A 21,268-nucleotide genomic window follows, 5' to 3' on the forward strand; every position below is an offset into this window, starting at 1 on the left:
TGGCATTTAGATAGAAAGTGTAATCTGCAGTGGGATGAGCAGCCCGTTGAGCTGGTCCATCAGTACATGTATCTTGGATGAACATTATAATTAAACAATGAACTGGGCCCAGAATTGCACATGAGTAAGAGAGTAAACTAGATTTTATTTGGAAAGCTGGACTAAGCTTTCAGCACTCTCAAGTAGGTGACACAGTAGGTAGAGCACTGGACCTAGAGTCAGGAAGACCTGAGTTCAAATTCAGCCTCGGAGACTTAATAGCTATGTGATGACCCTGGTAAAGTGATTTAACTTCTGTTTCCCTTAGTGACCAGAGCTCATATAAGTCTCCTTGTGTCTTTCTACATTCTCCATAGACATCATTTCCTACTAAAGCACAGTCATACTTCATTACATTCATGCACCTGGATTTGTTTCATTCCCCAAATGATAGGCATATAGTTTGTTTCTAGTTCTTTGCTACTACAAAAAGTACTGCTAAAAATATTTTATTGTACGTGAGACCTTTCAGTCTTTGACCTCCTTTGAGGTATGGGTCTAGGGGGTCTCTGGGTCAAAGATTATGAACCTTTAAATCACTTTCTTAGCATTATTCCAAATTGCTTTCCAGAATGGTGTCACAGTTCTACCAGCAGTATCTTCCACAATCCCTCCAACATTGATTATTCCCATCTTTTGTCATGGTTGACAGTTTGCTAGGTGAAAATACCCATCTTTTTAACTCCAGTATTCCCTCAGGAAGGCAACATGGTTACAAATCATAGAGTGTCATGAGCTCCAAAGAATCAGAGTTGTGCATCACCCAAAGGACAGTGGTGATCATAAACAGGCTACAGCATTCTTCTTGTGTCCCCATCTCCTAGTGGAGTACCTTGTACATAGTAGTTGATTCGTGTTTGCTGAATTGAATCATTGACAGGCATTGGCATAAAAGAAACGTACAATTGGAAAAGTTGATGGGCTAGTCATGTCACAAGAGCTAATGAAGAATAATAGATAGCATGAGTGTTATTTGCCCTCATATCTCTTTGTGCTAAAAGACCTGCAGGAAAACCTTGTGGTTCCTTTACAAGGATTTATGAGAAGACATGGACAGAAATTACACAAAATGAGATTGTGGGATCTGTGCCCTTGGAAGAAATAATCACATCTGTGAGATTGTGGACTCTCTGAAGTTCTGTTGCTTTCTGTAAAGGTTTATGGTTTGTAAAAACAGTTTCTTCCCAGTAGCCCCAGAGATCGAGAGTACAAGTGTTATCATCCTCATTTCACAGATGGAGAAACTGAGGCTCAGAGAGGTGAAATGATTTGCCTGTCTCACTTAGCTACATTCAATTAACAAACATTTCTCTAAAGCCTGCCCTCTTAAGTGCCAGGCACTGGGGCTAGAACCAATAGAATAAAACAGCTCCTTACCTCCATGAAGCTGTTTGATCAAGAGAGGGAGCATATATATAAATAAATATATACAAAGGGATCAGTGTAAGGACTGAACCCATGATGTCATTGATAGAGGAAGTGTCCAGATGAGGAAAAGCAGCCCATATAGGTCCGCACCTTGTCTGCTGATTATAGTATTAGAGAATTGCCTAGACTACTGAGAGATTAAGTGACTTGCCTGAGGTCATGGGCAGGCAGGGACAGGGAACAAGCATTTATTAAGCTCCTACTATGTACTTTGCACTGTGCTGAGCACTTTACAGATATTATCTCATGGAGACTTAAACCCAGGGCTTTCTGGTTTGGAGGCCAGGTGTCTGTCTGTCTGTCTCTCTCTCTCTCCTATGCCACACTTGCTCCTTTAAAGTACATGCAAAATAAATGCATTTACAAGGGAAGGACAGGGACACAGAGAGATCAGGAAAGGCCTCATGTAAAAGTTGGCCAGTGATTGGATATGCCAGGGAAGAACGTTGAGGGATCAAGGACACTGTCAGGGTTGGGAACCCAGAGTTCTGGAAGGATAGTGGTGACAGAAGAAAAGAAATTCACAAGAGGAATGGGTTTCTCCTCAGCAGCATTGGAACCCATCTTCTAGCCTGTGACCCAGTGCCTTTTCACCATAGCACATTGGCCCTTACTGCAGCATCACTCCCAGAATCTTCATTTGGTCAAGAGAGAGAACAGTTGATTGGACAATCAAATTATTAGTTTGTTTTGTAAGTGTACAGCACTGTCCTGGGCACTGTGGCATTGTGACGGCGTTGTAATTTTGGTAAAACACCCCAGTAGTTGACCAAACCCAAAGTGTTGTGATAAATAAGTTGATGTCACCTTTGCAGAGTGTCCTGGTGAAGTGCCATCAAGCTTCGTCCTTGACCCTTTCATTTCAGTGTTTTTCTTGTGGATTGATCTAATGGCAGTAATGGTATACTCCTGGTAAAATTGGCATAAATAATTAATAGGTTGGATGCCAGACTCTGGATCTGAAAAGACTTTATTACAACCTAAAATGGAAGACTAAAGTGAGCAAGTTGAAATTTAGCAAGATAAATATAACGTCTTCCTTTGGAATTCAAGGTTCTAACTTCAGGCTTGAGGCCTCCCTGACACACAGTCAGCTTCTCCTCTGATAACTGGTCCTTTCGGCTCCAAGGCTCTTTCCCCTTGCATTCCATATACAATTTTCCTGATCCCAGCACTCTTGAAATACAGAGGTCTGAAAACCCTTCTTGGTCTTTCTGTCCTTGGAGGTGATTTACTTCTATAGTAGTAGCTGACATTCTTCTAGAGTGCTTTAATGTTGGCAAAGTGCCTTAGGTACATTACCCCGTAGTTAATGAACTTCTAAAAAGGGAAATGATGATTCATCCCAGAGAACTTCAGGAACAGGTCACATACCACCCTGACTTGCCCTTTTGATAGTGTTACTAAACTAGTAGATCATGGAAGGGTGAAAAGGTAATTTGCCTAGACTTAAGCAAACATTTGATATAAAGTATTTGATTTGATTATTTTTTTTAATTATTTGATTTGTTTTTAGTTTTCTACAATCACTTCCATATATCTTAGATTTTTTTCTCCCTTCCCCCTCCCTCCCTGAGATGGCATGCAATTTTATATAGGTTTTACACATAACATTCTTATTAAATACATTTTCACCTTAGTCATGTTGCATAGAAGAATTAAAATGAATGAGAAAAACCATAAAACAAAACATAACCCAAGAGAAAATGGTCTGCTTCATTCTGCAATCCAATTCCATAGTAGTTCTTTCTCTGAATGTGGAAGGCATTTTGCCTCAAGAGTCTGTTGGGAATTTTTTAGGCCCTTGCATTACTGTGAAGGACTCAGTCTACCAGGAAAATTCCTCACACACTGTGGTTGTTGCTATGTACAAAGTTCTCCTGGTTCTGCTCCTTTCACTCAGCATCAGTTCATATAAGTCTTTCTGGACCTTTCTGAAGTCTTCCTTCATTTCTTATAGCACAATAGTATTCCATTACATTCATGTACCACAACTTGTTCAGCCATTCCCCAATTGATGGGCATTCCCTTGATTTCCAGTTCTCCCAGTTCCACCACAAAGAGAGTTGCTATAAATATTTTTGTACATGTGGGACCCTTTCCCATTTTGATGATCTCTTGGGGATATAATCCTAGAAGCGATTTTGTTGGGTCAAAGGGTATGCCCATTTTTGTAGCCCTTTGGGCATACTTCCAAATTGCTTTCCAGAAGGGTTAGATCAGCTCACAGCTCCAGCAACAGTGAATTAGTGTTCCAACTCTTCCACATCTTCTCCAGCATTTCATCTTCTGCAGTATTTATCATCTTCCTGTTTTGTCATGTTAGCCAATCTGATGGGTGTGATGTGGTACCTCAGGGTTGTTTTGATTTACAACTCTCTAATCAGTAGTGATTTAGAACATTTTTTCATATAGCTATAGATAGCTTAAATTTCTTCCTCTGAAAACTGCCTGTTCATATCCTTTGACCATTTGTCATTTGGGGAATGGCTTGTATTCTTGTAAACTTGACTCCATTCTCTATATATTTTAGAAATGAGGCCTTTATCACAGACACTAGTTGCAAAAATTCTTTCCCAGTTTTCTGCTTTTCTCCTAATCTTGGTTGTATTTGGTTTGTTTGTGCAAAAACTTTTCAATTTAATGTAATCAAAATTATCCATTTTGCACTTCATAATGTTTTCATCTCTTGTTCGGTCAAAAATTTCTCCATTTTCCATAAATCTGACAAATACACTATTCCTTGGTCCCCTAATTTGTTTATAGTATCAGTCTTTATACCTAGATCGTGTGTCCATTTGAACTTGATTCTTGTGTACATTGTCAGGCATTGGTCTATGCCCAGTTTCTGCCACACTGTTATCCAGTTTTCTCAACAATTTTTGTCGAACAGTGTGTTCTTATCCCAGAAACTGGGGTCCTTGGGTTTATCAAACAGTAGATTGCTATATTCATTGACTACTGTGTCTTGAGTACCTAACCTATGCCACTGGTCTGCCCCTCTATTTCTTAGCCAGTACCAAGTGTTTTTGATAATTGCTGCTTTATAATACAATTTGAGATTGGCTAGGCCACCTTCCTTAGCATTTCTTATTTCATATGATTGTTGTGGAGGAGATGGAGAGATGTGGACTAGACAGTAATAGAATTTAATGTATTCTCAGCTGGTTGAGTAGTCAGAATCAAAGAGTAGTAGTTAGCAGTTCAGTGTCAGCTTGGCACAATTCTCCAGCAGAGTGTCCCAGGGATCTTGTTTGGTCCTGAGCTTTTGAACTTTTTTTTCCCAATGATTTAGATGAAGAAAGTTGGCACACATCCTCTTTTCATTTACTACAAAGCTGAGAGAAGAAGGAAAGATAGTGAATGCTCTGGACAGTAGAGTCAGGATCCAAAAAAGATCCCTCATGGTGCTTATCACTAAGTCTTGATTCCTAAAACACCTACAGAATTAAATTAATCTTAAAATTTTTCTTTTGTTGTGTTCACTAGAACAACTTCTTATATTGATCAGCTGAACACTTGGTATGACTTGAAGACTCACCAGGAAGTGACCAGCAGCCAACTTTTCTCAGAAATCCAAACCACCTTAGGCACCTTTGGGCTGAATGGGTTGGACAGGCTATTGTGTTTTATGATTGTCAAAGAATTGCAGGTGAGATTGACTTGGCATTCCACTCGTCCTCCTTTCATGTACATCTTTTTAGCCTCAAGAGAGATGAAAGTCAGTGGTGCTGAATGAGTGACTGGAAATTTTTCATGGTTTTGGTTTTTTTTTTTGTATCTATAAATCCTGGTTCATAGAATTACCCATAAGAACAAATAGATATATCTGGAACCCATTTAATTATATTTCAGTTCTTATAAACAAAAGGTTTTGTCTTGTGAGACATCTAAATTTTATATGTTAAAAGCTCCCTAGCCAGGGATCTTCCTACTAGAAGTTTCTTCTGTGCTCCAAACTGTAAATGAAAAGCAGCTAACTGGATTTGGAGCCAGGCAAGCTCAGCTCAAACCCTGCCTCTGCTTCCTACTCTTTGTGTGACTTTCAGTGTTCATTTCTTCTCTTTAGGCTTCACTTTCCTCAGCTGTAAAAAAAAAAAAAATGAGAATTGTACCAGGTGAACTGGAAAGGCTAATTTCCAGTCCCTTTAAATGCTAATATTCTAAGTCTAATGATCTGTCATGACAACTGCAAGTTTTCTAAGTTTTTCATATACTTCAAGAACACATTTCAAAATTGGAGTATATAGCCTTTTTTTTTTTTTAATTTTCATAAGTGTTCGGGGTTTTGGTCATTTTCTTTTTTCTATTTTAATTTGCTTTCTGTAGAATTTCCTCAGTATGTTTCAGAAAATTGTTCTCAGAGACAGAGCTGTTCAGGATACCGTAAAAGCCCTTATGAGTGTCATCACCCCCCTAAAAGGCATTGTAGGTAAGTACTTTTCATCTGATTTGCCAGCAAGTCTGATATCTTCATCTCTCTGATTTACTAACTAGCTGATTGTGTCTTACCTTTCCAGCAAATTCAAATAAAACTTATTTTTCTGCCATCGCCAAAACGCAGAAGATTTGGACACCCTATCTTGAGGCTATCATGAAGGTAAGCGGGTTTGTAAATTAATCATTAGCTGGCCTTTTTTCCCATTATCGAACATGATAGCTTATCCTACACTTGAGGATTCTGTATTCTCACAGGTACTTCAATTTCCTGTCATTTAAACTAACTCGGTATCACCATCCTTTCTGTATTCATTTGCTTCTTTCACTCCTCTCTGGAACCATTCTTATAAGGCCCATCCTTGCTTTCTTCAGAACACTTTTGTTCTTATAAAGAAGAATATACCCTTGTACCTGGGATGGCAGAAATGATAGTCATTTCCTTCCCCAGTGAAAACCTCTCTTCCCCTCTCTTTGTTCACCTGGTAAAAAAAAAAAAACTAATCTGCTTGGTTACAGAACCAAACATTTGTATATTGGAATGGAATATATGGCCCATTATGTATGTAGATGTTAGGCACCTAAGCTATTTGGAACATAACCTGTTTTCTGTCGACTGAACACAGTGTCTCGGGTATGGACTAAAAAAAATAAAAGTGATGAGGATTATTTGATGTTTCTGAATCTGGCTTGTTTTTGAACATAATGACTTCCTTACTTTAGGACTCTGACAATCAAAAAGTGGTTCAAGGACTCCTCATTCTTCTGAGGGTACAGTGTGTTGTGATGGAAAGAGCCGAGGATTAGGAGGGAGAATGCCAGGGCTCACATTCCAGCTCTGCCAACGTACTGCTTGTATGACCTGAGGCAGAGTCACTTCATCTCTCTGGGCCTCAGTTTCCTCATCTCTCAAATAAAGAGTTGGGCTAGATACTATCCATGCTCCCCTTTCTGAGCTAAATGCTGTCTTCTGCATTCTAGTCTCTTCTTTTGGGAAATCTGCCTTGAAAACATACTTTGTTCTTGACATTTAACTAAAATAGCTTCTTTTGGAAAACATTATTAACTATCCTGATATCATCTCATTGGAACTTCATATAAAGCAGCATCCTTTTTTTCCATATGTGCATACATTTTTTAAAAAGGTACAACAGTGATTTGGGGGCATTTTCTTCTTTAGAAATGCTTTATAAATGATCCAGAGTGAGAGCTTAATGTGTAGTGATTATCCCTACCCCTCAGGTAACAAAACACATCAAGTTTTTCCAAGGAGGGAAAAGACAAGTCAATAAACATAAACTACAATCTGATTTTTGTGAGGCTGAGCAGTTTGAGTGCATGAGTAAAAATAATCCAAACTGTACTCCTGAATCTGAGATACCAGTTACATGACCCAGGTTGGGACAGCTAGGTGGTACAGTGGATAGAGCACCAGTGCAGGAGTCAGGAGGACCTGAGTTCCAATCTCACCTCAGATACTTGACGCTCACTAACTGTGTGACCTTGGGCAAGTCACTTAACTCCAATTGCCTCATCCTGGGTCATCTCTAGTCATCCTGATAAATATCTGGTCACTGGATTCAGATGGCTATGGAGGAGAAGTGAGGCTGGTGACCTGCATAGCCTTCCCTCACTCAAAGCAAAGTCAAGTGCAAGTCATGTCGTTATTTCTCTGATGGCATGGTCTTCTTCGGCAATGAAGGATGAACACATACATGACCCAGAAAAATGACATGAACATGTCCTTCAAGTATACTCCTCCTCAAAGACAGAGGGGCCAAGGTTCTTCCTACCCTGCTGGATCTCATGACTGTCATGGATTGCACCTGGATGCTTGACATCTACTTTGGAATCTAGTCCTGTCTTCACTTGAGATTTCTCTTTCTTGCTTTACTTGTAGGTTGGACAGATGCAGATTTTGAGGCAACAGATTGCCAATGAGCTCAATTACTCCTGCAGGTTTGACTCCAAGCATCTGGCAGCAGCTTTGGAAAATCTCAACAAGTAAGAATGAGGATTTGAAAGAGCAGTTTGTGCCCCCAGGGAAGTTCTTGACTTAAAAACACACTTTTGTTCTTTTCTTAACTGCCCTTAAGGGTATTTTACAAGCATAAGTTCTCAAAAATTGGCAATCATATTTTCATAGGATAATTGTGTCTCTTACCTAGGCAGCAAGGTGTTGCAGTGGACGGAGTACTGGGCTAGGAGTCAGGAAGACCTGAATTCAAACCCAGCCTCAGATATTTACTAGCTGTATGACCTTGGGCAAATCACTTAACCTTGGTTTAACCCAGTTTCTTCATTTGTAAAATGAAAGCAATAATAGCACCTACTTCCCAGGATTGTTGTAAGGATCAAATGAGATGATAATTATAAAAGCGCCTAGAACACAATAGGAGCTATAGCAGGAGTAGGGAACTTATGACCTCAAGGCCACATGTGGCCCTCTAGGTCAAGTATAGCCCTTTGACTGAATCCAAACTTCATAAAACAAACCTTTTTATTAATAATAATTATTATTGTTATCACTACTATTATTATTCTGAAGACTTTGTAAATGATTTCTCATGTTTTAATGACTATTAACAGGTTCCCAATCAGTGCTTGGTCTCTAAATCAGTGCTTTTAGAAAAAGTTGTAATGAAATATAGTTTAGTCAACCTTTGAAAATCTCAGTAGTTCCTCAGGTAATTTGGGGTCATTCTGAATGAGTTTGATAAAATAACTTTGTGGAATTATCCCCTTAAGATGATAGGTGGGGACAGTTAGGTGGCACATTGGATAAGAATACCAACCCTGGTGTCAGGAGGGACCTGAGTTCAAATCTGTCCTCAGACACTTACTAGCTGTATGACCCTAGGCACATCACTTAACCCAGTTGCCTTTTAAAAAAATGATGGGTAGTTATGAGAAGAAGTTATAGAAATTGAGTACTGGAAGGGATCTTATCTAATCAAGCATTTTCTCCTGGGTTCCCTGGACCCCCATGGGGTGTGTGGATATATTTCTGATGGAGAAAGTTCATAAACTGGGGGAGGGGGTTTTTTGTTTGATAATTAACTCAATATAATTGTTTGTCCCTTGTATTTTATGTATTTCATGCATTTAAAAACATTCTAAGAAGGTATTCCTATGTTTCATCAGACTGCCAAAGGGGTCTGTGACACAAAAAAGGTTAAGAACCGCACTTCTGGTCTAATCCCCTCCTTTCACACGCACTTGTACAACTTAAAGCTGTCGCATGAACCTCAAAGTTTGATCCCTGTATTTTATGGTCATTTTATGTTCCCTTAGGGCAATCTTAGCTGATATCGAAGCTCATTATCAGGACCCCTCACTGCCTTACCCTAAGGAAGATAATACACTGTTGTATGAAATCACAGCCTATCTGGAAGCGGCAGGAATTCACAACCCACTGAATAAGGTAAGCCTCCCGTGTTCTTATCAGCTGCTGTCAGGACCCTTTCTCTACAAAGAGCACTTGATAAGCATGGAGCTCCATGCTCAGCCAGCTCAGCTCTAGTTTTCTTCTGTGACTTGGTATTCAAGATAAATGCTCAGATATATATTGTGTCATTATTGCTTCATAGAGATTCTGTCATTTTGACTAGCTCTGTAACTGGAATTTGTGCTGCCTCTTTTATCAAGAGGAAAGCAGTCTTTTTTTCACTTGAAGCATTATGGATTGAACTCTCTCTGCTCCACCCCTCCATGCTATGTAGATCTCATCCTTTTGTCCTTTTTCCCTTCCTTTCCCTCTAATCCCTGCCCTTCCTCCCCCCATCTTCTATTCCTTTCTGCTCTTTTCCCCCTCCCATTTATCCTTCACCCCTCCATGCACACATCAACTCTCTTAGAACTGCCAGGGTGCTAATGGGATTTATATTCAATGGGAAAATAGTAATACATTTCTGGTCCTTGACTGCTGAAGGGGAGAGAGATGAAAATGCTCCGGTCCTCAATGAACCAATCTGTGCATTGAAAGTTACAGTTTTTTTGAAGCGTTCTTTCTAAAGAGCAGTCATAAATAAGAGGAGAGAGAGCACTGATGAAGTGTCTGGTGTGTTTTGAGCCCAGTGCAAGGCACAAGGGTTATACTGAGACGGAAACTCAGCAGGCCTTGCCTCAGGGGGTTGGTGTTCTCTTGGGGATACAACTTTGGGGATAAAAAGAAAAGTAAAGATATGCTACTAAGAAAATGTGACTTTTTTTTCTTTCCTTTCTATCACTAGATATATATAACAACAAAGCGTTTACCCTATTTCCCTGTGATTAACTTCCTGTTCTTGATTGCTCAGCTGCCAAAACTTCAGTACAACAAAAACTTGGGTACAGTATCCATTTATTCTTCAGAGTGGTTAAGGTTAGTAATCAGATCAGTAACAGAAGAAACTCACATTGGAGAGAGAATCCTAATTGTCATATGTGTAAGACTTAAACATGTTTTTATAAGGTAAATGCCTTTGTTCCTCTGAAGTGTGATTTCCCTTCCAAAAATTTGAACTGAGGATTAAATACAAGCCAGATGATTACAGTCAATTCTCAAGGATCCAGAGATTGATTTGTTTCTTCATCACCTCCCCTTTTGGCCATTTTACCATTTTCAGAACCTCTATCCTAAGGTGGGTTAGGTGAATTGAAGGCCATGAAACTCCAGCCAAATCATTGCACTGTTTGTTAGAGACTTTGTAGTGAGAAGAGACCTGAGAAGGGTCAAACAAATTCAGTCGAGAAATGGGGGGGGTTAGACAAGATAAGTTATTATAGCCACATATCTGCACTTGTTTTTGAGTTTCCTATGAATACATTTATGGTTTAAGCCATTAGGAAAAGTGAAGAAACATTAAAGCTCATAGCTGCAGATGATTCAGATACCCAAATGAATCTTTGATTTCACTGATGTTGAAATTCCCTTCCGTGGTGAAGATTGCAACCCATCCATGACTTGCCCCTCCTTTATAACTCTTATCTGTGTCCTCCCATAAGCTCAACACAAAGGGCATACATACCTAACGTACTTCAGATTTTGCTCACTTTCTCTTTATTCCGAAAAGATGCCAGTGGAGTAAGCAGACTGTCTTGTCCATTGGTTATCCCTTATTCTTGCCATTTAGCAGCTCATATGTTTTTACTCACACTGCTCTTCAGTGACATCCTTTACTCCATATTTCCTTCATAATTCCTTGTTTGTAAATGTGTTGTATCCTGATCATGCCCAGCATTTACTTTCCTTCTCTCCTTTGAGTGATCCCAGCATTCAGATCTGTATTGCCCTTGGATGATCCTCAATTTTAGATGCCGGATTGTGGTACAGAAATAAACTTTGTTTTATAATATCCAAATCATTTTTCAATAAGTATTTATTGGACACTATAGAACCATCCCGTAGGGGGTTAAGAGGTGGATATGAGACTGACAAGGCAAGGTTCCTATCAACAAAGACCTTATAATCTCATTAAGGAAATAAGAGATAAACATATAAAATATTTAAATAACCATGAAAGGTACTATTTGTTGTTGTCTTTATTAATTTGTTTATTTTTAGCTTTTTTTTTACATTTTGAGTTCCAAATTCTCTTCCTCCCTCTGACCCCCCCACCCACTGAGACACCAAGCAATGTGATATCCATTATACATGTGGAATCATGTAAAACATATTTCCATGTTAGCCAGGTCCACCCCAAAACAAAGGCAAGAAAAATAAAGAAAATAGAAAAAGCATACTTCGGTTTGTGCTCAGAGTTCATCTGTTCTCTCTCTGAAGGTAGACCGCATTTGTCATCATGAGTCCTTTGGAATTCTCTTGAATCATTGGTTTGGTCAGAGCAGCTACATCCTTCACAGCTGGTGATGGTTACAATGTTGCTGTTATGCTGGGTAGACAGCATTTGTCATCATGAGTCCTTTGGAATTCTCTTGGATCATTGGATTGGTCAGAGCAGCTACATCCTTCACAGCTGGTGATGGTTACAATGTTGCTGTTATGCTAGGTAGACAGCATTTGTCATCATGAGTCCTTTGGAATTCTCTTGGATCATTGGATTGGTCAGAGCAGCTACATCCTTCACAGCTGGTGGTGGTTGCAATGTTGCTGTTATGATGTACAGTGATCTCTTCGTTCTGCTCTCTTCGCTTTGCCTCAGTTCGTATAAGTCTTCCCAGGCTTTTCTGAAAGCATCCTCCTTGTCATTTCTTATATTGCAGTAGTATTCCATTACAGTTGTGTACCACAGCTTGTGCATTAATGCCCTGATTGATGTGTATCCCCTTAATTTCTAATCCTTTGCCATCAGAAAAGAGCTGCTGTAAATACTTTGTATACATATGAGTTCTTTTCCTTTTTCTTTGATGTCTTTGGGATACAGACCTAGTAATAGTATTGCTGGGTCAAATTTTTGCAGTTATATAGCCCAAAAGGCATTATTTGAAAAAGTACCACAGTTGGTTATGCAGATAACCAGTGGTCTTGGAATTCAATACAACCTTGCCATGTCTGAGAATGTAATCCACCTTTTTTCCATTCATTAATCAGTCAGTCTCTGCTGATGTTTTTTACACTCACCATTCTGTTAATTCCCTGACTACTCTGTTTTTAAGCTTTCCTCCAGTCTTTTACAGACTTGCCAGGTTAACTTATGATCTTGTTACCCTTGTGCTTGAAAACCTTCAGTGGCTTCCCAGTGCTTACTCAGCAATATAGATATTCCTTAGCTTGGCATGCAAGGCCTCAGCTAACCTGGCCCTAATCTACCTTTCTAGCCTTATTACAGAGTCGTAGAATCTTAGAGTTGGAGAGACAGTCTAGTCCAATATACTTATACCTTAAAAAATATTTCCTCTATATAGTGTTTCTTAAACTGTGGGTCACAACTCCATATGAGATCGGGGCCCACAGTTTAATAAGTGCTGAAGGGGTCATGAGTGGAAAATGTTTAAGAATTGATCCTAATTCTTCTTTACAACGTGACTGATATGAAAATAGATTTATTATAATTGTATATGTAGAGCCTATATCAAATCACATGATGTCTTGGGGTAGGGAGAAAATTTGGAACTCAAAATCTTATGGAAGTGAGTGTTGAAAACAAAGTAAATAAATTTAATAATAAAAAAGTTTAAGAAGCCCTACTCTATGATACACCAGATGAGTTATTATTTAGGCTCTGCTTCAAGACCTTCAGTGAGAAGAATCACCTACGACCTCCTGAGAAAGCTCTCTCTACCTTTCAGTAGCTTGAAATGTTAGAAGTCTGTTCTTATTTCTAGTCTATATTTGCTTCCCTATAACTTTAAACCACTGTTCTAAGTTCTGAATTCTAGGGCTAAAGAGAATAAATCTAATCCCTCTTTTCATGGGACAGCCCTTCAAATACTTGAAGACAGCAAGTCTTTTCTTTCCTGATCTGAATATTCTTATTTTCACCTGATTCTCAGGTAGCATGACTTCATGGTCCTTCATCATCCTCACTGCCCAACTCTCTCGACCCATTGAAATCTTACTTATCTTCTAGAGCCCCACTAATGTGCTAGTCTTCTTGTGGCCCCTCTAGTCAGAAGGAAGTAGAAATGGTCGCTCTCCCCACCTTGTGAAATTCTACAGCACTGTGTTTTTATGCCATTCTTAGGGTTCTCCTCACTTACTGCCCTGGGTGTAGTTCTTTGTATACATCTTTTCCCTCTACTAGATCATGACCACCTAAAGGGTTAAAAATGATGTCTTATTCAGATTTGTACGCTACAGAGCATCTGGCCACAGACGCTTCCAAGAAAAATGTCTTGAATACATGCTATGTTGGGTTCCATTCTGTTGGTCAAGGGCCATTTGGGAAATGATCTCTGGATTTGTTCATTAATATTTCCTTTACATTGCCACAAATGTTGGCTGGAGGACCCTCTTCATGAAGCTACTAATTACTTAAATATATTGTTCACTTCATGAGTTCTCTTCACTGTGTTAAGCTGTCTTTCCTAGGCCTTACACCATTCTTGTAATTGTCCCTTTGGCTTCATGTATCATTTTGATGGCTCGTGCTTATTCCACATGGTTTCCTTGACAGGGGTGTTCTGAAGAAAGTTCTTTGCAAGCCTTAAAGTGCCACATGAATGTGAGTTGTTACTATGTATTATGATGAAAAGCATGCATTCATTCCATTGAGTAGCTTCACCTAACTGCCATGACAGGAAAAATTGTGAACCTTAAATTTGACCAACATCAAACAATCCCAAAATCTGCAATTCCATGGGACCTTATGTCTAGTTCAACCTGAAAAGACCACACACCCATGGCAAGTAGTCCAGCAGGAGGAGCAGCAGGGGCTAACATTTATAGAGCTCTTTAAGGTTTGCAAAGCACTTTACGTAAATTGTCAGTTTTGTCAGTTCTGTTTTGTGAGATGTTTCCGTATCTAAATCTGTCTGCAACATCTCTCAGCTTTGCTCTTAGTTGAGCCCTCTGGACCCGAGCAGGGCTAGGCTAAGCTCTCTTCCACATAACATTATTCCAGTATCTGAAGACAGTTCTCCTGGCCCACCCCAAGCAAGTCTTCCCATCTTCAGTATAAGCATCTGCTCTCTCTTCATCTGATCTTGGGAATGTGAGCCAGGTATCCTGGAGGCTTTGCCTCTTAGCCCCTGCTGCTTTGGAATTTGGGGGAGAGATTCTCCTCAAAACGTCCTCCTGAAATTCTCCTTTAGGCTTTGCTGCCTTCCCTCATATTATGTAGCACAGGACCCTCACTCCAGGAAAAAGCCCCCATCTAACTGTGCCTCTTTTGAAATATAGTATTGAACTGATAGGGAAAAACAGTGCACAGTGTCCACAGTGATGAAAATTAAGATCACTCTAAAGGACAGTAAAATCCAATTCACACATAGTAAATAAGATTTCAGATGATTGAGCTTTAAACACATTTCATTTTTCTGTCAAAAAATTATAAACTCTAAGAGCAGAAAGTTACATATGCCATCAATCACAATTTCTGTATGGTGGCTTTGCTCAACTTTTTATAGAAAGGTCCTTGGGGGTATTAGAAAGTTATTACTGCATCACAACAAAAAGTATCTATAAAAAAAAAATTTAAACCATGGTCTCTGGGGGGAAAAAAGAAATTTGTTAGCATGGGCACATTCTTTAGACCTGGAAAAGACCCTCAGAGTCATTTAGTTGAACCCCATCATTTCACAGTTGAGCAGTCCCAAAGAGAAATGACTTGCCCACACAAGCTAACAATATTATTTCATAAACAGTTGGGTAGAGATGAGACATGTTGGAGATTCCCATTGGAAGCACTTAACTCAGGAGTTCTATTTTGCCTTCAGGAATGGTCTGCCGAAAGCCCACAGACCCAGTTGACTGGCCTCCCTTGGTCCTTGGACTGCTCACTCTGCTGAAGCAGTTTCATTCCCGATATACCGAACAGTTTCTGGCTTTGATCGGCCAGTTTATTCGCTCCACAATGGAGCAGTGTACAAGGTAAGAATGGTGCTCTTTGTGCAAGCTAACCTCAGTTTTACAGAGTACTGATGGAGGGAAAGGGAACCAGTTCTAGAAATATTCCAGGTAAAAAGCTCTAAAAATTTCTTACTATAGGGGAAGGGAATAAGCATTTATATAGCACGTACTATGTTGTTGGCCCTATACCAAGCACTTTCCAATACTAGATTAATACTAGAATATTCTCACAATATCCCCGTGAAGTAGATGTCATTATCCTCATTTTGCAGGTGAGGAAACTAAAGCAGACAGAGGTTAAGTGACTTGCCCAGCATCACACAACTAATTAGTATCTGAGGTTGGATTTGAACTCAGGTCTTCCTACCTCCAGACCCAGTGCTCTATCCACTGAGTCACCAGCTGCTTGCATAGAGCTCTCTGGAAGGAAGCCTGACTGGTCACTAATGTATGTTCTGCTTCTACCTTCAGGCACCCTTGCCTGACTCTACACTGACACCAGTCCAAACAGTTGGAAGAAAGGCCAAAAAGATGGCCTTTCCCTTTGTCAAGATCAAGGAGGAATCATCTGACCTTCTGGGAGTGCACATTTTTCCTTTTGTATTTCTAGAATCCTACTCCTCTTTATTCTATCCATAAATAATATAAGGAAATGCTGGTCACGAAGGTCTCTAAAGCAATGTACAAAATCGTCTGCTTAAGGCAAATTAACCTTCCTCAGCCATTCTAATAGAGAGGGATAGAGTCAAATGCAAGTATGGCCAGATATGTTTTGGCAGTCATTAAAGGTAAGAGTGTGCAGTGGTATGTCATCATTGTTTTCTGGGTATAAATTGGATTCCAAATTATTAGACAATTATTGCACTCTATCAGAGCTGTTCCCAGAGATTAAATCCACAGACTTTTGCTGGGGATTAGAAAAGTTAGGATGTCAAGTCCCAGAAGATTTTGAGCCCCTGGTAATATAATGGAGAAGTGATATAGAAATTGCTTCTTGATTTGAAAAAAAAACAAACAAAACTTCTAATTTGTACTACCTCTTAGAGCAAAAAATTCTAATTCCTTCTGATTCAGCTTTTCCTCCGCTTTCCAGTCAGTCATTGAATATTTATTAAGTGCCTGCTATAATACCAGGCATTGTGCTACGAAGAAAATCAGAAGACAGTCCCTGCCCCTGTGGAGCTTGCAGTCTCACAGGAAGACAATAAGCAAACAAATAGATACCAACAAGCTTTATACAGAAAAATTAGGAAGTAAAAATAGAGAAGACGCTAGAATTAAGAGAAACTAGGAAAAATTTCCTGTAGCAGGTGAAATTTTAGTTGTAACTTGAAGGAAGCCAGGAAGTAGAGATGAGGAGGAGAATATCCCAGGCAAGGGAGATAGCTATGGAAAATGTTCTGAACCAAGAGATGCAAAGCATTTCTCATGAAATGGCCAGGAGGCCAGTGTCAGTAGATGAAAGAATATATCCAGTGATGGGGAATAAATGTAAGATGACTGGGACTGGGGGGAGGGTTTTGAAGGGCTTTAAACAGAGGACTTTGTACTTAATCATGGAGGTGATAGGGAGATACTGGAGTTTAATGAGTAAGGGGGTTACATGATCAGATGGGCTCTTAAAGAAAATCACTTTGGGGGCTAAGTGGAGGATAGATTGGAGTGGAGAGAGACTTGAGGCAGGCTGACTAACCAGCCACTTTTACAGTAGTCTAGACATGAGGTGATGAGGGCCTGCACCTGGGTGGTGGCAATGTCAGAGGAGAGAAAGTGTATATTCAAGAGATGCTGCAAAAGTTAAATCAAGAGGCCTTAATACATTAGATATAGAAGGAGAGAGATAGAGGGAGGGGTCAAAGATGACACTTAAGTTGCAAGCCTAGGTGACTAGGAAGATGGGCTATAATCATTGAGTTAAAGATGTCTACTTGAAATTCAGTAGAGTTAGAGACTTGAGACTAAAGGTCAGCAGAGAGGTTAGGGCAAGATAATAGATTTGAGATGAGATTACAAAGTAAAATAGTATAGAGGAAATACAGAAGAGAACCCAGGGCAAAGCTCTGGGAGACGCTCACTGTTAGTGCATATGACCTAGATGAAGATCCAGCCAAGGAGACTGAGAAGGAGTGGTCTTGTAGATAGGAGAGAATGGTATCTTGAAAACCTCCAGAAAAGAGTATCAAGGAGAAGAGGATGATTAAGTGTCCAAAGGCTGCCAAGGGATCAAGAACAATGTCCAAATAGGATTGAGACAAAAGAGAAATTTACACGATCCTGGGGTGTACAAGGCACACATTTCCGACATCTCTGCTTCTCTTGGTTTTCTGGGTTCTCAGTATGCTGCATATCTATATAGTTTCTGTGCTGGGAATATTATTCTCTTACATTTCATTTTTAATAATCATAAAAATCTCCATTTCTCTTTATAGCTAGTATAGATCTAAAACCTAATGGCAGTGGACTTGAACTCCTCTATCTCACCCATAGAATTATCAAATCTTAGAGTTGGAAAAGTCACCTTAGTAGCCTCTTCTCCAGCCTCCGAGCCATGTAGCAATCTCTTCATTGTGCCTGACATGTGGTTATCTAGATTTGTTGAGACCACTTCCTGTAACTAGGGAAACTCTACCTTGAGGCAGCCCATTAAATTGCTGGAAATTTCTAATTGTTAAAAAGCTCTTCCTTGTATTTGAGCCTTCCCTATAACTTGGCAATCACTGTTTCCCTGTAGAGCCAAACAGAATCTATCTAAGCCCACTTCCATAAGGCAGCCCTTAAAATATTTGACACCAGCAGTCATGACCCTGCAGAGTGTAATCATCACCTGGTTAAATATCAAGTTTCTTGACTACTCATCTTGTCCCACATATTTGTAGATGGGTAATGTTCTCTTAAAATGTATGCCAAGTTGCACATAATCCTCTAGATGTATGGCCAGACCAGGGCAGAGTACAGTGAGACTGTTGCTTCCTTATTCTGAATGAACTATGCCTATTAATACAGTCATAAGATCTCATCAGTCAATTAATCATCAAGTATTTTATTAAGGCTTGCTATGTCCCAGATCCTGTACTAAGGGCTGGGGCCAAAAAAAAAAAAAAGACAAAAAAGCTCTCTCATGGAGCTTACATTTTAATAAGGGAGCCACTATGTCCTTAAAGAGGACTGTGCAAGAGACAGAGTGGCCGGAGGATAACCCAAAGGAAGAAGGCACTGACAGTCCAGAAAAGACCTCCCCACAAAGGGAGCATTTGAGCTGGATCCTAAAGGAACTTGGAATTCCCTTGGAATACCTTTATGAGGCATAGATGAAGTGGGAGATCTTTCCTGTCCTGGCAGCAGCCAGTTCAAAAACAGAGAGACCAGAGATTGAGCCTCATGTGTGAAGAAGTAGGCAGATTGTTTCTTGACCAAAAAAGGTGAGAAGGTAAGGACATGAAAGCTAGGAAAGGGTCAGGTTGTAAAGAGCTTTACATGCCAAATGGAGTTCAGATTGGAACCTAAAGGTAATAAGGAACCACTGGAGGTTATTGAGTAGGGAGGTTACTGTCAGAAAATCACGTTGGTGTCTGTGAAGGTTGAATGAGAGTGGGGAGAGACTGAAGCCAGGAAGACCAATTAGGAGGCCTCCAACAAGAAGTGATAAGGACCCAAACTAAGATGGTGGCTATGTGAGTGTGGTGAAGGGGGTGTCAGGCCAAGCATTGTGCTAAGCACTAGGGATACAAAGAAGGGAAAAAGCTCTCTGTCTTAGAGGACCTTACAGTCTACTGGGAGAGACATGTCTGTTAATTTGTTTTAAAATATGATGTTTAGTAAGAGAATATCTTCCTTCAGTAACTTACTAATATTTCAGAATACCATTTGTTAAAGTACTGACCAATCTCTCTGTTACAGCCAGAAGATTCCAGAAATGCCTGCTGATGTAGTAGGTGCCCTTATGTTTCTGGAGGATTATGTTCGTTACACAAAGCTACCAAGGAGGGTAAGACTGTGCAGAATAACCCAAGACAGGCTGGGTGGCAAGGAGGCCAGCAGGGCCTCAGCTCAGAGGCCAGAACCCAGGCATGGAACATGCTCATTTTGGGAACCAAGTAGGGGAGAGGATGCTGGCCTTCCCCTATAGGTGGAGAGCTGCTCTGTACGTGTTTCAGGCCACTACAATAGAGCCCATTTTCTTCTAGCTGCTCCTGCCTTGTCCAGGCAGAGGGCTGTTGCCAGGCACTGAGGGAGAGGCATACAGTCCCGTCCCTGCCCTGCACCTTCTTCCCTTCTCCCAACAGGAGGCTCCCCAAGTTGTGCAAAGTTCCTCAGATAGGGAGAGCCATTAAGCTTTCTTTCTGTGTAAGGGGACGGGGGGTGAGGAAGAGAAGGATACATAACATACCTATATATGTATAGCTACATGTAATATGTATCTATACATTTATATATATGTGTGTGTGTATGTATACATACACACACACATAGGAGTAACTGTGACTTTTGAAATTAATAAGTAAACATATTGGTCCCATGGCTATGGGTAATTATGACTTTATTTCAGAGCCAGACAGTCTTAAATGTCTATAAAACATTGGTACCTTTATGCTGAGATTAAAGCTACAGTCACTAACTCTTCCTTCCAGAAAATCTCATTCTGCTTTTCACCCATGTCAGATACAAGATTCCTTCTTCAAGCAGGGCCTGCCTTCAGCAGTCCTGTTAAGTGACTCTCTCCCTTGACTCAGACCCAGACACCTGTCCTATCCATCCTGAGCCCCATTCCTGCCCTAAGACTTGCTCTCAAACTTATCTCTGCTAAGGTGTGAAATGACCCCTAAGGTTAACCCTAAGGAAGGGTTAACATCTCTCAGGGCATTTGAATTGTCACATTAGATACACAAATAACTATGATTCAGAGAAATGAGGGTCCAGTGATGAAATCAGGAATAGGGCAAAGAACCCTCAGTGTCAGATCACAGTGCTAGAGTCTGGACAGTGACCAGCCATGTGCTTTTAGCAGCTATGAAGGCAAACATAGTGATCTTGTTATCAGGGACAGAAGCCCAAATATATTTACAAAGATTCTCCTCTGCTATGTTTATCTTATTTTAATGAGAAATAGAATTTCTTTACCTTGGATATCCTTTAAGCAGGGAAAATATTATAAGAACTTATATGTGGACTCTTTGGTATTTGCTCTGAATTTGATTGCATAATAAATGTTTCATTCTGCTTTCTGGGTTTTAGGTTGCTGAAGCACACGTGCCTAATTTCATTTTTGATGAGTTCAGAACAGTCCTATGACTTTTTTAAAATAATAAAAGGAATGTCCTTGTAAGTCTCCCAGCATCATTGAATTTGGAACATAGGAACAAAATTCAACAAATCATTTACCTGCATTTTTTTCCCTTCAGTGTGGGAAACACAGCAGTCTGAACAAGATGGATCTCACAACATTAATGTCCTTACCATTGTTTAATCATGATATTATATGCAATTTATATCATGTAAATGCAGAACACTTTTGTACTGCATATTATAAATGCTGAATATAATTAATTGCTATGGACAAAAGCATTTAGTTTTATGTTCTAAAGAGCTATTTGTGCAACCTTGACTTTTCTATTTCAATAAACAATACATGTACCAAGAATATTTGTTGTTTTTAAATGATTCAAAATAATTTATTGCCATATAAACCCTTTTGCAGCAAACACCACCTCAGTCTATGCTTTTGCATCTTATGATCTTTCTAAGAGTTAATATACAGCTTTAAGGCTGCAAAGTGCTTATTATTTTATCCTCACAACCCTGGGAGATATTATCCCTATTTTGGAGATGGGGAAACTGAGGCAGACAGAAGTTAAATGACTTGCCCAAGGTAAGTAAGTAAGCAGCAAGTAAGAGTCCCAGGCTAGATTTGGACTT

General features: G+C 39.8%; 1 protein-coding gene across 2 annotated transcripts in view; it reads left to right on the forward strand.

The window, feature by feature from the left end:
• The window catches only part of WASHC5 (WASH complex subunit 5), a 67,273-nt gene extending 46,280 nt beyond the window's left edge, over positions 1–20,993 (forward strand). For both annotated transcript variants that reach the window (XM_072603090.1, XM_072603091.1), the window contains 9 exons: positions 4,957–5,119; positions 5,797–5,899; positions 5,988–6,067; positions 7,805–7,908; positions 9,199–9,328; positions 10,137–10,233; positions 15,223–15,376; positions 19,253–19,340; positions 20,588–20,993. In XM_072603090.1, the coding sequence (XP_072459191.1) occupies positions 4,957–5,119; positions 5,797–5,899; positions 5,988–6,067; positions 7,805–7,908; positions 9,199–9,328; positions 10,137–10,233; positions 15,223–15,376; positions 19,253–19,340; positions 20,588–20,644 (976 nt within the window). In that variant the 3' untranslated portion in view covers positions 20,645–20,993. The remainder of the gene's footprint in view (positions 1–4,956; positions 5,120–5,796; positions 5,900–5,987; positions 6,068–7,804; positions 7,909–9,198; positions 9,329–10,136; positions 10,234–15,222; positions 15,377–19,252; positions 19,341–20,587) is intronic.
• Positions 20,994–21,268: the final 275 nt, after the last annotated feature.

This window comes from Notamacropus eugenii, chromosome 4 (assembly GCF_028372415.1).
Source record: "Notamacropus eugenii isolate mMacEug1 chromosome 4, mMacEug1.pri_v2, whole genome shotgun sequence".
Taxonomy (NCBI): domain Eukaryota; kingdom Metazoa; phylum Chordata; class Mammalia; order Diprotodontia; family Macropodidae; genus Notamacropus; species Notamacropus eugenii.